We start from the raw sequence: 15,161 nt of genomic DNA, 5'->3' as shown, positions 1-15,161 counted from the left end.
GCCTGTGTTCTGATGGGTGGGGATGGATCTTGTCTTTCTGGTGGGCAGGGCAGCATCCGATCATGTGTTTTGGGGTGTCTGTGAACTTAGTATGATTTTAGGCAGCCTCTCTGCTAATGGGTGGGGTTGTGTTCCCATCTTGCTAGTTGTTTGTCATGGGGCATCCAGCACTGGAGCTTGCTGGCCTTTGGGTGGAGCTGGGTCTTAGTGTTGAGACCGAGATCTCTGGGAGAGCTCTTGCGAATTGTTATTATGTGCGGCCAGAGGTCTCTGGTGGTCCAGTGTCCTGAACTCGGCTCCCCCACTTCAGAGGCTCAGGCCTGACAGTAGGCCCCACCGCCAAGACCCTGTCAGCCACACAGCTCAGAAGAAAAGGGGGAAAAAAAGAAAATAATAAAATAAAATAATTAAAATAAAACTAATTAAAATATAAAAGTAATAAAAAAAAAAGAAGAGAGTAACCAAACCAATAAACAAATCCACCAATGATAACAAGCGCTAAAAACTATACTAAGATAAACAAAACAATCAGAAACATGTCAGTCGCAGACAGCAGAACCCCAAGTCTACAGTTGCTCCCAAAGTCCACTGCCTCAGTTTTGGGTTGATTCGTTGTCTAATCAGGTATTCCACAGATGCAGAATACTTCAGCGTGATTGTGGGGATTTAATCTGCTGCTCCCGAGGCTGCTGGGAGAGATTTCCCTTTCTCTTCTTTGTTCGCACAGTTCCTGGGGTTCAGCTTGGATTTGGACCCACCCCTGCGTGTAGGTCGCCTGAGGGCGTCTGTTCTTTGCTCAGACAGGATGGGGTTAAAGGAGCAGCTGATTCGGGGGCTCTGGCTCACTCAGGCCGGGGGGCGGGATGGGTACGGATGTGGGGCAAGCCTGCGGCGGCAGAGGCCAGCGTGACGTTGCACAGCCTGAGGCACACCAGGCGTTCTCCCAGGGAAGTTGTCCCTGGCTCCCGGGACCCTGGCAGTGGTGGGCTGCACAGGGTCCCGGGAGGGGAGATGTGGATAGTGACCTGTGCTCGCACACAGGCTTTTTGGTGGCGGCAGCAGCAGCCTTAGCGCCTCATGCCCATCTCTGGGGTTTGTGCTGATAGCCACAGTTCGTGTCCATCTCTGGAGCTTGTTTAGGTGGTGCTCTGAATCCCCTTTCCTTGCACACCCCAAAACAATGGTCTCTTGCCTCTTAGGCAGCTCCAGACCTTTTCCCAGACTCCCTCTAGGCTAGTTGTGGCGCATTAGCCCCCTTCAGGCTGTGTTCACGCCACCAACCCCAGCACTCTCCCTGGGATCTGACCTCCAAAGCCCGAGCCTCAGCACCCAGCCCCGCCCGCCGTAGCGGGTAAGCAGACAAGCCTCTCGGCTGGTGAGTGCCGGTCGGCACCGATCCTCTGTGTGGGAATCTCTCCGCTTTGCCCCCCGCACCCCTGTTGCTGTGCTCTCCTCTGCGGCTCCGATGCTTCCCCTCTCCACCACCTGCAGTCTCTGCCTGCGAAGGGGCTTCCTAGTGTGTGGAAACCTTTCCTCCTTCATAGCTCCCTCCCACTGGTGCAGGTCCCATCCCTATTCTTTTGTCTCTGTTTATTCTTTTTTCTTTTGCCCTACCGAGGTACGTGGGGAGTTTCTTGCCTTTTGGAAGGTCTGAGGTCTTCTGCCAACGTTCAGTGGGTGTTTTGTAGTAGCTGTTCCACGTGTAGATGTATTTCTGATGTATTTGTTGGGAGGAAGGTGATGTCCGTGTCTTACCCCTCTGCCATCTTGGAGGTCCCCCCAGGTCAGTTTCTTGAGAGAGAATCATATAGGCTCAGCCACTTTCCCCCCACTTAAATAGGTCACTTAAACATTTACTGTTATTTGATCAGGTGCTTAAGTAGCTCTTTTCCAATCAGCTTTGGCCTCCATGATGGTGTGAAATGTGGGCTCTTGGGCTGCTGCTTTTGCAGAAGCTCTGAGTAGAACAGCTTTTCTTCTGAGGGTGAGTGGGAGTGTTAAGTGACATGACCGACATATCTAGTGTAAATTTACATATGGTGGAGTTGACATTGCAACCATGGTCTATATCAGTGGCTTAACGTAATGAGAAATACATTTTACTTGTAAGCCAGTAGGTGTGTTCATGGGTGCACGTGTGTGTATCTCAAACAAAAGCTTTACAAAACAGAAGTTACCCTTAATACATGCAGTGCACTATAGTATTCTCTATTCTGTCCTTTCTGTTTTGTTACCTTTAAGTAGATGACAATCAGAAATTCTTGGGTTTTATTTTGCTATTCACTAAGAGGTTATAAGCTTGTAGCTTGAAAACGCTGGTATCTGACTGCAGAATTCATTTGTGTTGCACTGCATTGTGCTGGATGGGGCAAACAAATCAAACTGAAAACCAGTACCTGAGCTGCAGGAACTTAGAAGCTGGTTTAGGAGACAATAGAAATGAAAGGTTTAAGTGATGTTTTTGAAAGAATGTAGGACAAAATGCGAAAATGAATGACACAGATAGATATCATAGAAAGCAGTAAAGGTCAGGAAAGTGCTCTCTAGAGACTCTGACTAAAACTAGACGGGCTAGATGGGCAGAAGAGTGGAAAATAAAAGCAATAGAAGTATAAACTATTGCTTGAAGGAAGCTTGAGATATAGGTAAATGGGAGAACAGTGGTAATTCTCTGCCTATTTCTCAGGTCTCCTCCATATAATAAGGTAATTCCTGTCCAGTGGAACCACTGCGTGCTTTGAACATCTCATGTAAAACATCAGTCCACTTTTTTTTATTTTTAGTTTTTTGGCTGTACCATGCGGCATGTGGAATCTTATTTTCCTGACCAGGGGTCGAACCCGTGCCCCCTGCAGTGAAAGTGCGGCATCTTAACTACTGGACCTCCAGGGAAGTCCCTATTAGTTCCCTTTAGTATCCATTTTTCCAAAACAGGTTTTACTCAGCTTAGGTTTTATTGTCAATCTAAGAAACTAACTTCAGGGCTTCCCTGGTGGCACAGTGGTTGAGTCCACCTGCCGTGGAGCGGCTGGGCCCGTGAGCCATGGCCGCTGAGCCTGTGCTTCTGGAGCCTGTGCTCTGCAACGAGAGAGGCCACAACAGTGAGAGGCCACAACAGTGAGAGGCCTGCGTACAGCAAAAAAAAAACAAAAAAAAACAGAAACTAACTTCAGTGTCAGTGTTGTTCAAAGGAACTTACTGTTTGGAGGTGATCATTTCTATCCATCTGCCACGTTCCGAAAACAACAAGAAGCAAAAACAAAATGGCAGCCAAGGTGTTGGCACCACCTTTACAAACAGGTGTCCTCTTCTGCAAGAGGAGCCCCTCAGACCTATTCTGCCTTCGTCAGCCCCTTCCTGACTCACGCCTTCACTGTGTCATCGGCGTCATTGTCAATTATGCGACTCCAGCCGAGTCCTCCGCTGCTCGCTTATCTGCACACCTGCCTGTCATCACTCACTTTCAACACTGCCTCATAAGCCACTGCCCGGTTTGGGCTTGACTGAAATCTCTCTCGTGGTCACCTCTCACTTAAGAGTTTTCCTGTGGGCAGAAACAAAGAAATGCAGGTATTATTGGCATCCGTAAACAGTTCCATTTGCCTGTCCTACTTGCTTTGTTTCTTTTTTGAGAGAGGACTTTGAAACATATTTTAGTTTTTATTAAAAATAATGCTTTAATTCCAAAGCCAAGAGATGCTTATTATAGAAAAATCAAAAAGTACCAATAGATAAAAAGAAGAAAATAAAAATTAGTTGCAATCCCTCCCATCCAATCACTGTTGACATTTTGGTATATAACTTTTCAGACTTTTTTTTTTTCTTAATGTGTATTTAGAGTTTTCCTTTTCCTTTAAGCAAAAATTAACACAATAATATTGTCTTATTACTCATATTTTCCCTTTAACAATTGTTGTTAACAATGCTGTTTTGTAACCTATTTTTTTCTCTAAACAATGTTGTGAATGACTTTCCATGTTATTAAAGTTTCTTCCACAACAGCCTTTGTAAAGCTCATGTTATATTTCATCAAATAAGTAGGTGTTTGATTCTTTTAACCAATTCCCTTTGTTAGTCATTAGTTTATTCCTAGTATTTCAACTTAAAATCAAAATTTAAGTTCTTTGAAACAATTATTTTTGAATTACAAAAGTAATGAAAATACATTCACCTTCTTACAAAACTAAACACAATAGTTAAGACTGAAAGTTGCTCTGATTTTACCACCATTCCCAACCCCCCTCCACTGTTCACCACTGTTATTAGTCTGGTCTCCTCCTCCATATTTTATTAAATATTCCACTTTTAAAAACTGTTCATCTTTTATTAAATAACTTTATGGAATCGCCTTTTTCCCCTAAAACCAGTTTACTTTTTATCCTCTCTACTTCTCTGTCATGAGCTTTTCGTATATGTCCTAATCTCATTTTCTCCTCCTGATTGCAGATAGAAAAAGGAGAACTGGGTTTCTCTCTCACGGGGGAATAGAGATTGAGTACACTTGGGTCCAGGCTCAGTAGCCCACAGGGGAATGACGGTATTGAGAGCCACAAGTCAGAGAGAGGAATTTGAGGAGATTCCACAAATGTCAGTACTAATCAACAAGTTAAAAATTGCCAGGCGCCCTGCTAACAGCTTAACTTTCTCTGCAGCAGGAGCTGGGAATACAGTTGGGGATGCAGCTTCTGCGGCATCCAGGGGGAGGACCTTAGTTTAAGGGAAAAGTAGCTGCAGGTCACACCTCTTAAGAACTTCAGAAGCATGAGAAGGCAGTGCACCACGGTGGTTAAGAGATTAGTCTTTGGGGCTTCCCTGGTGGTGCAATGGTAAAGAATCCACCTGACAATGCAGGGGACACGGGTTCAAGCCCTGGTCCGGGAAGATCCCACATGCCACGGAGCAACTATCCTAGTGCACCACAACTACCGAGCCTGTGCTCTAGAGACCACGAGCCACAACTCCTGAAGCCTGCGCGCCTAAAGCCCGTGCTCTGCAACAAGAGAAGCCACCGCACTGAGAAGCCTGCACACTGCAATGAAGAGTAGCCCCCACTCGCTGCAACTAGAGAGAGCCCGTGCGCAGCAACAAAGACCAAACGCAGCCAAAAATAAATAAATATATATATACATACACTTACTAAAAAAAAAGAGAGATTAGTCCTTGGAGGCAGCAAGCAGGCCTGGGTTGAATCCCAGCTTGGCCACTTATTAGGGCTAACGATGATTTAACTTTCCTGTGTCCCCATTTTTCTTTTTTATAAAATAGCGATAGTAATAGCTTCCTTGCGGCATTGTTAGACGTTTTAGATGCATGGAAAGAACAGTACCTGGTGCGTGGTAAGCATTTGATACATTGGTAGTTGGAGAAATAGATTCAATCCTCTGAATCAGGAATTGGCTAGATATAGGATGCTGGTTTACGAGGGCTGGCTGCAAAGGAAGTAATGCATGCTCATCTCCCAAATCGTACAAAGCACAGCAACTTATTCTTGTACATTTAATGAGCTTGCTGTTTGTGGTCTGTCCGCTTGGCCTCATATCTGTACTGAAGTAACTGGGGCTCAGTCAGGAATCCTGGCTCTGTCTGCAGAGGGTGACTCAGGCCATTACAGGGTAAGAGCCCCAAGCCCTGGCCTGTCTTATCTGAGTTTGCCACGGTTTTAGCAGACCTGAGGTTACCTCTGGGAGGCTGGGGGAGCTTTGCTGTTTCTTGAGATGCAAGAACTTTGGTGAGGATTATAGAATTAACCTTAACAATGTAGATCAGAGAGGAGATCTGGTTTTTTGAACAAATGAATGAGAAGGTCCCTGGCATGTTACTGGACATCTTTTTAAATTAAGCATATGATTTTATTAAATGGGCCATTGTCTTCTACCTCTCATTATTCTAAAAAATAGTGTTCTATTTACCAGCTCCTCCCTAAAAATATGGCACTGTCCCCATCTTGGCCTCATTTATCTGATCTTTGGTTATCCAGATCTCTGGCTCTTTGATGTGCATGTTCTGTGGTAGCTTAGGTGGAAGGTATCTCAGTGATTTCTCGGTGGACATGGTGGGGCCCGAGACAGCCTGCAGGGACTGCTTACAGAGGACAGTGTTTCGGGCCTGTGGCAGACTTTTCATTTTAGGAACTTCAGACATACACTCAGAGAGCCGCTGTTCCCACGTTGTTGGCAGTGAAAGAATTCTAGCTCATTTATAATTCAGGGGCTGTTCGGCTTGTGATAAGTCTGTAGAAAGGACCTAGGAGTGATTGTGTCACGTGGTGTAGTTTTACTTTGCAATTCATTTTCTTCCCACTTGAACTCTTGAGAACAGAAGCCCATGAATAGCGAATCACCAGGAGGCATGAATAAAACAGTCAATTTTCAGCAAGTGGGTAACTCCAAGTTTAAAGGTCTTAGCTCCCATGGGTATTCAGTGGACATTAGTGCTTTCTGGAGCCTGTGTGATCTTGGATTATAAATATCTGATCTAATTTTTAATTGACTACTTTTCTGAGCCTTTTTGGTTGGTCAGTCTTTTGGGGGCCCTCCTATTCTGGTTTCTCTGGCTGGCGGTGAAAAACAGAAGGAATGTGCACCTGTCTTATCTAGAAACACTGTCAAGTCACAGAGGGCCTGAGGACATATCCTCGTTTACCGCATAGAAAATGGTCATCTGATCAGCCAGGTGACTGGTGTAGTTCATCTTGGCTCTGTCCACAAGTACAGGGCCGACTCTATCCCGTAGATAGGCTCTGTATAAATGGCAACCTCAGGGCTCTGTTGGAGGTGCAGAGAACCTGGCTTATTACCTATTCCAGTCAGTGGCGTCAAAGGCCAAGGAATATTGCACAAAGCTCATGGTTTTCCTAACACAGTTCTTCACGAGGTGAAAACACCTGTAGCTGTGGTGAATGCGGGAGTGGAATTACTACCTAAAGCCTGGTTGTTCCTTTGTGGGACAGTCATCTAACAAGCTCAGATTGGCAAAGTATCAAGAAGGAAATCGGCATCCATTTTATTTTATTTATTTTTTAACCATTTTTAAAAATTAAAGTATAGTTAACTGACAATGTTGTATTAGTTTCAGGTGTACAGCAAAGTGACTCAGTTGTACATATACATATATCTATTCTTTTTTCAGATTCTTTCCCCATATAGGTTATTACAGAATGTTGAGTATAGTTCCCTGTGCTATACAGTAGTTCCTTGCTGTTTATCTATTTTATATGTAGTAGTGTGTTCATGTTACTCCCAAATTCCTAATTTATCCCTCCCTCCCTTTCCCCTTTGGTAACAGTAAGTTTGTTTTCTATGTCTGTGAGTCTATTTCTGTTTTGTAAATAAGTTCATTTACATCATTTTTTTAGATTCCATATGTAAGTCATATTATACGATATTTGTCTTTCTCTGACTTACTTGCCGTCAATTTTAGGTGGAGTATCCATTAATTAACTTTTGGGTCTGTACTTTAGGGAGTTTACGCTTTTATAAATTTCGGAAACTATATCTTGGGTTTAGTAAGACTATCATATCCATAGATGAAGTATCTTCTACTGTCCCTTATTAGTTTTAGCCAGTTGTTAACTTCTGTCTCTTTGAACATGGAAAATATACTGGTTACAAAAATCATGGGAGGAGAATTTCAATCCAGTTACAGCAGTAAAAATATAATTTATAATTATGAATTTAGGACTGTTATGACATTAGTGAGTTCCCTGCATTCAGTGTCTTGACGGGCCACATAATATATGTTCATATTTTTCAACTTATCTCAGAACTGTAGTTGTGAGCTACAGTTTTGTTGTTTTATTTGAATTAATTTTTATCCACTTCAAATGTTGACAGTATTGACATATATTCACACTTTCTCCTTAGAGTCTATCGTCTGCCATGGCAAGATCTGAAGAGTTTTGTGAATTGCTTAGATTATACGAAATCAAGAACCCCAAATGGAATCTAGTTCTTAATGTTTCATTAAACTACTTATGTCATTCTACTTGATGAGATAGTTAAATAAAAAATTTAGACCAGTGAGGAATGAGAAAGTTCAAGTGAGGTCAGAAGAGAGCTGTAAAGGAGTGTTGCTTGGCTGTCTGTGTGTTCCCGTTTGTGCTGGGCCAGAGCCCCCACTGCAAAATATATATTGAAAAAAGAAAAACAGAGGCTGTACAATTTAATTTCTTTCATTTTAGATAACAAAGTAGGAATCCATTTTGGAAGCTGGTGTATTTTCTTTTCCATACATGGAAACAAGGAGAACCCTTGGAGAATTTTGCTAGATTCTCTTAGCAAAACTGTGCAAACTGCAGAAAACATGTAAATGTAAAAACTATAGGTATAAACATACGCTTTATACACATTTTTTTTGGTGCAAAAGAAGAGCCTGGGCCTTCCAAAGATTTTTACTTCAGTTTAGCAGTAAGGTCACTGGTGTTGAATAGAAAATTTCCAGAGATATTTACTATTAAAATCTTTGCACGCATTCTTTCTCCTTCTTTCCTTTCCCTCCCTCCCTTACCCACTTCTTTCCTTGCTTCTTTCCGCTTGACACTTTGCTCTGTGTTTTCATTCTCCCCCAGTTTTCTCCTGCCTGCCTTCTGCCGGTCTCTGTGAGGCCCTGTTTTATAACCTCTCTCCCCTTCTTTCTCTGGTTTCATCTTCCAAATTCTTCAGGCTCTGAAATAATCTTGCTGCTCTTGACCTTCGACCTCCAGGCACCTGCTCTGCTTAATTTAGAGTTGAACGTGGAAGGTCTCAGGTGGACAGAATGCTTCCTCTTGGCTCAGGAGAAGAACCTGTCCAGCCAGGACCTGGAGCAGTGGTCTGGCAGCCAGCCAGGAGGAGCTGGCTCATCACAGCTCTCCAGAGCCAGTTTTCAGATTCCCCGAATGTGCCCGTTTTCTTAATTATAACCCAAGACTGCTTCATGGAATCTTTTTTTTCTTTCTGGTCAGTTTTGTATGGGCTGCTGGTCTCTTACTGATGACTTTTTTGGGTAAAGGCATATTTTATCGTTTTTTAAATTAGTATTATGAGTGAAAGATGATAATTCTATGCAATTAGTACTTTGCCTTTTTCAAAACTACCTTCTCTCCCCCCTCCGAAGAGCAACTACTTTAGCTGGGGATTTTTTTCTTTTTCTTTTTGATAGGATGTAGTACTCTTTATCCCTCAGTAAACTAGCTGTATCTGGGTAGGTCTCTAAGCCCACACGCTTCGCTCTCTTCCCCTTAAGATTTCCGGGCTTGAAGTCAGCAGTAGTTGTGGATAGAGATGCCGGTGGCCTGGAAATTCTTGCTGGTGACCTCACCTGCAGAGACAGTGGGCGTGATGCTGGGATATTGATCTGTCAGGACTTTGTGTCAGGCAGGAAATCCTGTGAAGTTCCTGCTCAGGGTTAACCAAATGGGAGCAGCTCTGAACGGTTTCATTCTTCTGTCCAGTCTCCTACCTTATTAAAATGCTTGAAGAAGCCTTTTTAGCCATGAGTTCTTGCTGACAGGCTGACCCAGGGTCAGGATTGTGGGTAAGGCATTACAACATGCCGTGATATGGGTGGATGAAAACAAACATATGGAGACTTGGTACAGACCTGGCATTAGAAGGGGTTGTAGTGATGATCATCCAACCTTAGAAATGGGGTGCCTCTCATAGAAAGCTGGGAGTTCCTATCCCTGATGATATCTGATTAAGAGTGGGAGCCCTGAAGTTGACAGGCCTGGATGGGGATCCTGGCCTTGCTACCTATTAGCTGTGTGATCTGGGATCCTAAGCCTTAGTTGTTATTCCCATCTGTTAAATGGGCATAAAACTAGTATTGGCTTTTTAGAATTTTTATGAGGATTCAGTGGGAATGGGATATAAAATACACAGCATATTTCCTGGTGCTCAGTAAATAATTGCTGATTTTACTATTGATTTAGGACTCTGTCTACTCTACTGCACTGCTTTCTAACCTTTTCCAACAATCAGATTAAAGGCAGTAACATGTAGTTGTTTATTACCCTGACCCCACAATGTAGAGAACTGTGTGCCAACGGTCTTCACACTGGGATATGCATCACACCCCAGGGCATTCAGCAAGATGATGTGAGGTGGGCAGGAATAGTTTTAAGGGGACCATTTTCCAGATTCTCAACTTGTAGGTGTTCTTTTTTCTAAAGCTGAGACTGTATCTGCAGTTAAAGTGTTACACCAGGTTTTTTATTTTTTTCCAACTTCCACTTTCACAGTTACCCCTTTTGCCATTTTTCTAAAGAAAGCCATCTCTCTCAGCCGTATCAAATCTTACTTTGGTGCCCTGTCTCAACGTGTTAAATCACAGGCACAAGATAAAATGGGGTCAATTTGAAATACTGGTTTCAGCAAAGCCTCCTTTAATTAAGCCACCGTCTCACTCAGAGTTGCACTGTCAGTAAAATTTTACTTTTAGGGCTAATGCGTTGAAATTAGAAGTAATTGTGTCATTTTGATTATAGATTAGTAATGCTATTTGTAGTGATTGTACAATACAGAAGAGTCTTTATGCTGAAAGCTTATTGGTCACAGGAAATTTTAGAAAATTAAATGTAAAAACCTATTTTGTGTTAAAGTATGCTAGGGTGACTAATAAGACACCCTGACATATAGAATTATACTAGGAATCTTAGGGGGGTGGGATTGACATCTAAATGAGATTTCAAGGAGAAAGAAGAATAATGTAAAATCTTCAACTGTTAAGAAAAGCTTATTTATTTTTGAATGAATGATGTTATGCAATAGGTATTTAGCCATCATGGTTTTTATATTTCATTGGATACATTTAAAATAACACACGGTTAAAATGTCTAAATTTACAATTAGCAGCAAAATATATCTTTTTTTTTTTTTTTTTTGCGGTACGCGGGTCTCTCACTGTTGTGGCCTCTCCCGTTCCGGAGCACAGGCTCCGGACGCGCAGGCTCAGTGGCCATGGCTCACGGGCCCAGCTGCTCCGCGGCATGTGGGATCTTCCCGGACCAGGGCATGAACCCGTGTCCCCTGCATCGGCAGGCGGACCCTCAACCACTGCGCCACCAGGGAAGCCCCAAAATATATCTTTAAAATTCTCTAAGTTTAGGATGAAAATCTGAGATGCCAACTTAAAAATGGGTCTAAGGGAACATGGTTTTTACGGGTTTTTTTGAGAAGTATGGTAGCCAAACGTTTGAAGACCTTTGTTATTTTTTATTGCTATTAATTTTTCACACAAGGGGAGGGCACTGTCTTCCTGCTCTTCTTCCTGTGAAGGGCAGGATTTAATTGGTCGGTATTTTGCATAGGCCTTACCTTTTGCTAATTAAACTTTAACTGAAAAACATGAATATCTTTCATGTGCCAGACTCAGTGCCGGGTATATCAGAAGAGACTCCAGGTCCTGCCTTCATGGAGTTCATAGTTCAGCCTCTACTCTTTGGGTTAGAGACTGAATTTTGATAGGAACTACAGCAGTCAGGTAAAAATGTGTGGCAGTTGAGTCAGGAACCGCAGGGATTCAACTAGGGATACAACTGTATTACTGCAAGTATGGTACTTGCAGAAGAAGAATGGTAGCATTCTTGGTTCTTGTAGGTACTGTGGCTTCTCCAAAGACTATCAGGTTAATATCCTTATTTGTCAAAATTAAATATGCCTGAAAGACTGCTGAAATTGGGCCAAGGGGACTGTGTTTTCCTTGTTTGATTGGGTTTTTATAAAGAGCATTGCTGTTCCACTGAATCTTTCTTTGTGAAAAAATAGTGTTAAAATTACTCTTTCAATGAAATAAGGACACCATATTACTGACCAGGGTTCTGGGCAGTAAACTCTTAGAGTGGCGACTTCATTTTCTTTATTATCAGGAATTTCTTCACTTATGAATCAGAAGATTAATTTCATAAGTATTTTAGGAATAGCCAGAACTAAGAGTAGCACAGATTAACTCAACCTGATAGGATAGTGTTCTAGACACTTTTCATTTCTTTAGTGTTGAGCTATGCTAATTTATCAGTGTAATTAAATGTCATCTGAGGGGTGTGAGACTCAAAATTAGTATGTACTGAATTCAACATTTCGCGTAATTTCTCTTAATTCATTTTTGAAGGGCATAGGGTTCTGTCTTACATAATAAAGAAGTTGTTTAAGTAAATGCGCTCAACTTTATTTTGCTTTTCCCCCTAGGTGAAAAGAAATGGATTATCTCAGACAGTTAGCCAGGAAGAAAGAAAGAGACAAGAGGTATGTTTTCCACCAAGCAGATGCTTTAGGGTTCCAAGGGGTGCCTGTTATGTTCAGCATTTTCCTTTGACGATGTATCCATTTTGTTGTTTTTTTTTTTTACAAAAGGAGTATGTGATCACTGTCAAATAAAACTACACATAAGCCCTCATAAAAGAAAATTTAAAATATACCAATGTTATTTTAACTTAACAAAGCACCTAGTCTGCGTGTATTTACACTGGAAGAAATACGTTGAAAAATGAAACAGACATTACTTAGATCCTGGAACTGAAAAAGGGTGTTAGTGGAAAAACTGGTGAAATCTGAATAAATTGTGAATATTTGTCTGCAGACAAAATGTAATGTACCCTGGATAGGGAAAGCCAGGTGAAGGAAATATAGGAACTCTGAACCCTCTTTGCAAGATTTCTATAAATCTAAAATTATACCCAAATAAAAGTTTACCTAATAAAAAGTAAAACATAATAAGAGGGTTTCATAACTTGAAGTTTAATAAATGCAGTTTAAGAAAATTGCTCACTGTAATAATATTGCGAAGTTGTCAAAGTACTTTCCTTCTGTTTTATGCATGTGAGTATGGAGATACAGAAGCTTAGGCATATACATGCATGTAAATCAATTCCACAGAGGACGTGAGATACCTTTTTCTTATTTCATTGGCCTGAAATAACACAAAAATATAAGGATGCTTTGTAGTGCCATTTTTTTAACTTTAAAAAAACAAAATAGTATATAACATTGGTGTATACGTCTCTGAGAATTAAAAATGTATTACATTTATAATTTTTTTCTTATTTTTATTTATAAAGAAACTAAGACTTTCACTAAAATAGAAGTCCTACATTCTCCTCCTCTGTCTCATTCCCTTCCTGTCCTCCCCAGAGGCAACTATAATTATGAATCGATGTGTATCCATCCAATCACGTATTAGGTATATTTATGTACATATACTTGTGTGTATCTGTTAAGATGTAGATAAGTGGTATGATTCTGAACATGTTTTGGTTGGTTGCTTTTTACATTCAACATTGTTTTTGAGATTTATCCATGTTAATGCATGTTAATCTAGATCATTTATTCAAACTACTGAATAGTATTCCATTCTCTAAATACTACTTTAAAAAAAAATCTGTTCTCCTAGTGAGGGACAACAGGCAGTACTTCTTTTCTTTATGGTTAACATTGTGGCATAAACAATATTTCTCTCTGTTTGTGGACAAATTCAAGAGCTTCTCCAGGGTCCTAGTCCCATTTGAATATTTCTTTTCTTTTAAACCTATTCTGTTTCCCTTATATTTTGAAAATATTTATTTAGATTTGTGATTTAAAAAAGTAATGACTGGGAATTCCCTGGCAGTCCAGAGGTTAGGACTCTGGGCAAGGGCCCAGGTTCAATCCCTGGTAATGACAGCAAATCTAACTATGATTTCTTTCTATTCCTGTACAGATATTTTAACAGGTCTAATGTGATTTGCTTTTAAGTAGTTGATGACCCAATTGCATGTTTTAAGTTATTACATTAAACTTATTGTATTAAACTACCACTTAGTCATCTTTTCCTGTGATCTACTCTGTATAGTTTATCATATCTTTTTGTTTGAATCTTCACATTTTGGATTTGATTACAAAAGTCTCTGCTTTTGAAAATATTTTTTAGTCATTCCAAGGCACTATATCCATCAACAACCTGAAATCCATTATTTTTGGTCAGGATGGGTGAATTTTCTTTATTTTGCATTACATTTCCTGATGATAATTGTATTGATTGAATAGAATCACACGAGATACAGGTTGAATGAGACTCTTAATGTTCTTACTCTTTACTCATTAGATGATTATATCACTTAAGTCCCTGGAGTGCAACTGAGGTTAGACCAGTATGACTTCTCTAAAAGCTTATGGATGCTAAGAAGAGAGGTGAACCCCGAGACTAGCACCACTAACCTGACTTAAAGAATTATGGCTCACCTACCGGCAGCGGGGTGTCCACCTGCCTGTGCCTAACTGCTCCCACCTGGCCTCAGCTGGAGCACAGGGTCTCACGGGGAGAATCTTCTGTGCCCTTTGGGCCAAGCACTGAGGCGAAGAACCCTGGAGGTCAAGGGGGTTGATGGCAGTGTTACTAGGGTAGGTCTCCAGGAAGGATGGGAACCTCAAGCCTGCAAGGATGTTCACTACCCCTCCCTGAGGAGGAATTCTCCCTGCCTGGCCATTCTTGGAGAATCTGATTTTGTTAAGGTGCTAGATGAGTTCCTTACACAGGGCGCTGGTGTCTCTCCACATATATGGGTTGGCTTTTGATAATTAATGAACGCTTATCAGGTAAACCACTGTGTGCCTGACACCAAGAGTTTCTGCCGAGGGTCCTTCGCTCCTTCTTGAGACACTGATGAGAGCAGAGAGGGTGGCTTGTTGGACGGAATTACTTTCAGTTGTATGAGTTTATATAAAAGAATTCCTGTGGCTGATAAGAACCTTTTGAGGGTAGGTCCAATCATGCTTTTTAATGAACCCAGAATATTTGTTCTTATTAACCACAAATTAGTTGGATTAAAACATAGGGAGAGAAAGGAGGACCCACAAGGGAGGGAAGAAATGTATTTGTGAGAAATTTTCTCTGAATCCCAAGTGAGGTCCATAAATCTTCACTGTCCCAGAGCAGCATGCTTTGAAATCAGGGCTGGAGGAGATGACCCCAAAGGTTAATTAATGTCACACTGAGATTTTACGACATGCCCTAGCTTCCTCCCAGAGATTCTGCCCCCTGGCAAAGTGTGACCTCAGGATGCAGTCTCAAGTCATCCAAATGCTTTCATTTTTTCCTAGTTACACTCTAGGCAGTGACTCTATTTCTCAAAATTTGGGTATATGTGCCTTATATAAAGACAGTAGTTTGGTAATGTAGTTTTTAATACTTATCTTTTTGTATTTTTTAAG

The 15,161-nt window shown here is 41.4% G+C and overlaps 1 protein-coding gene across 1 annotated transcript in view; it reads left to right on the top strand.

Annotated features, from left to right (window-relative positions):
* Positions 1-15,161, top strand: part of ARHGEF26 (Rho guanine nucleotide exchange factor 26) — a 152,172-nt gene that overhangs the window by 23,249 nt on the left and 113,762 nt on the right. The window contains exon 5 of the mRNA XM_082654951.1: positions 12,165-12,221. Within this exon, the coding sequence (XP_082511077.1) occupies positions 12,165-12,221 (57 nt within the window). The remainder of the gene's footprint in view (positions 1-12,164; positions 12,222-15,161) is intronic.

The sequence above is a fragment of the Grampus griseus genome, assembly GCF_964374135.1.
Source record: "Grampus griseus genome assembly, chromosome: 5".
Taxonomy (NCBI): Eukaryota; Metazoa; Chordata; class Mammalia; order Artiodactyla; family Delphinidae; genus Grampus; species Grampus griseus.
Note: the sequence above shows the minus strand (reverse complement) of the source record. Positions and strands in the feature narration are given on the sequence as shown.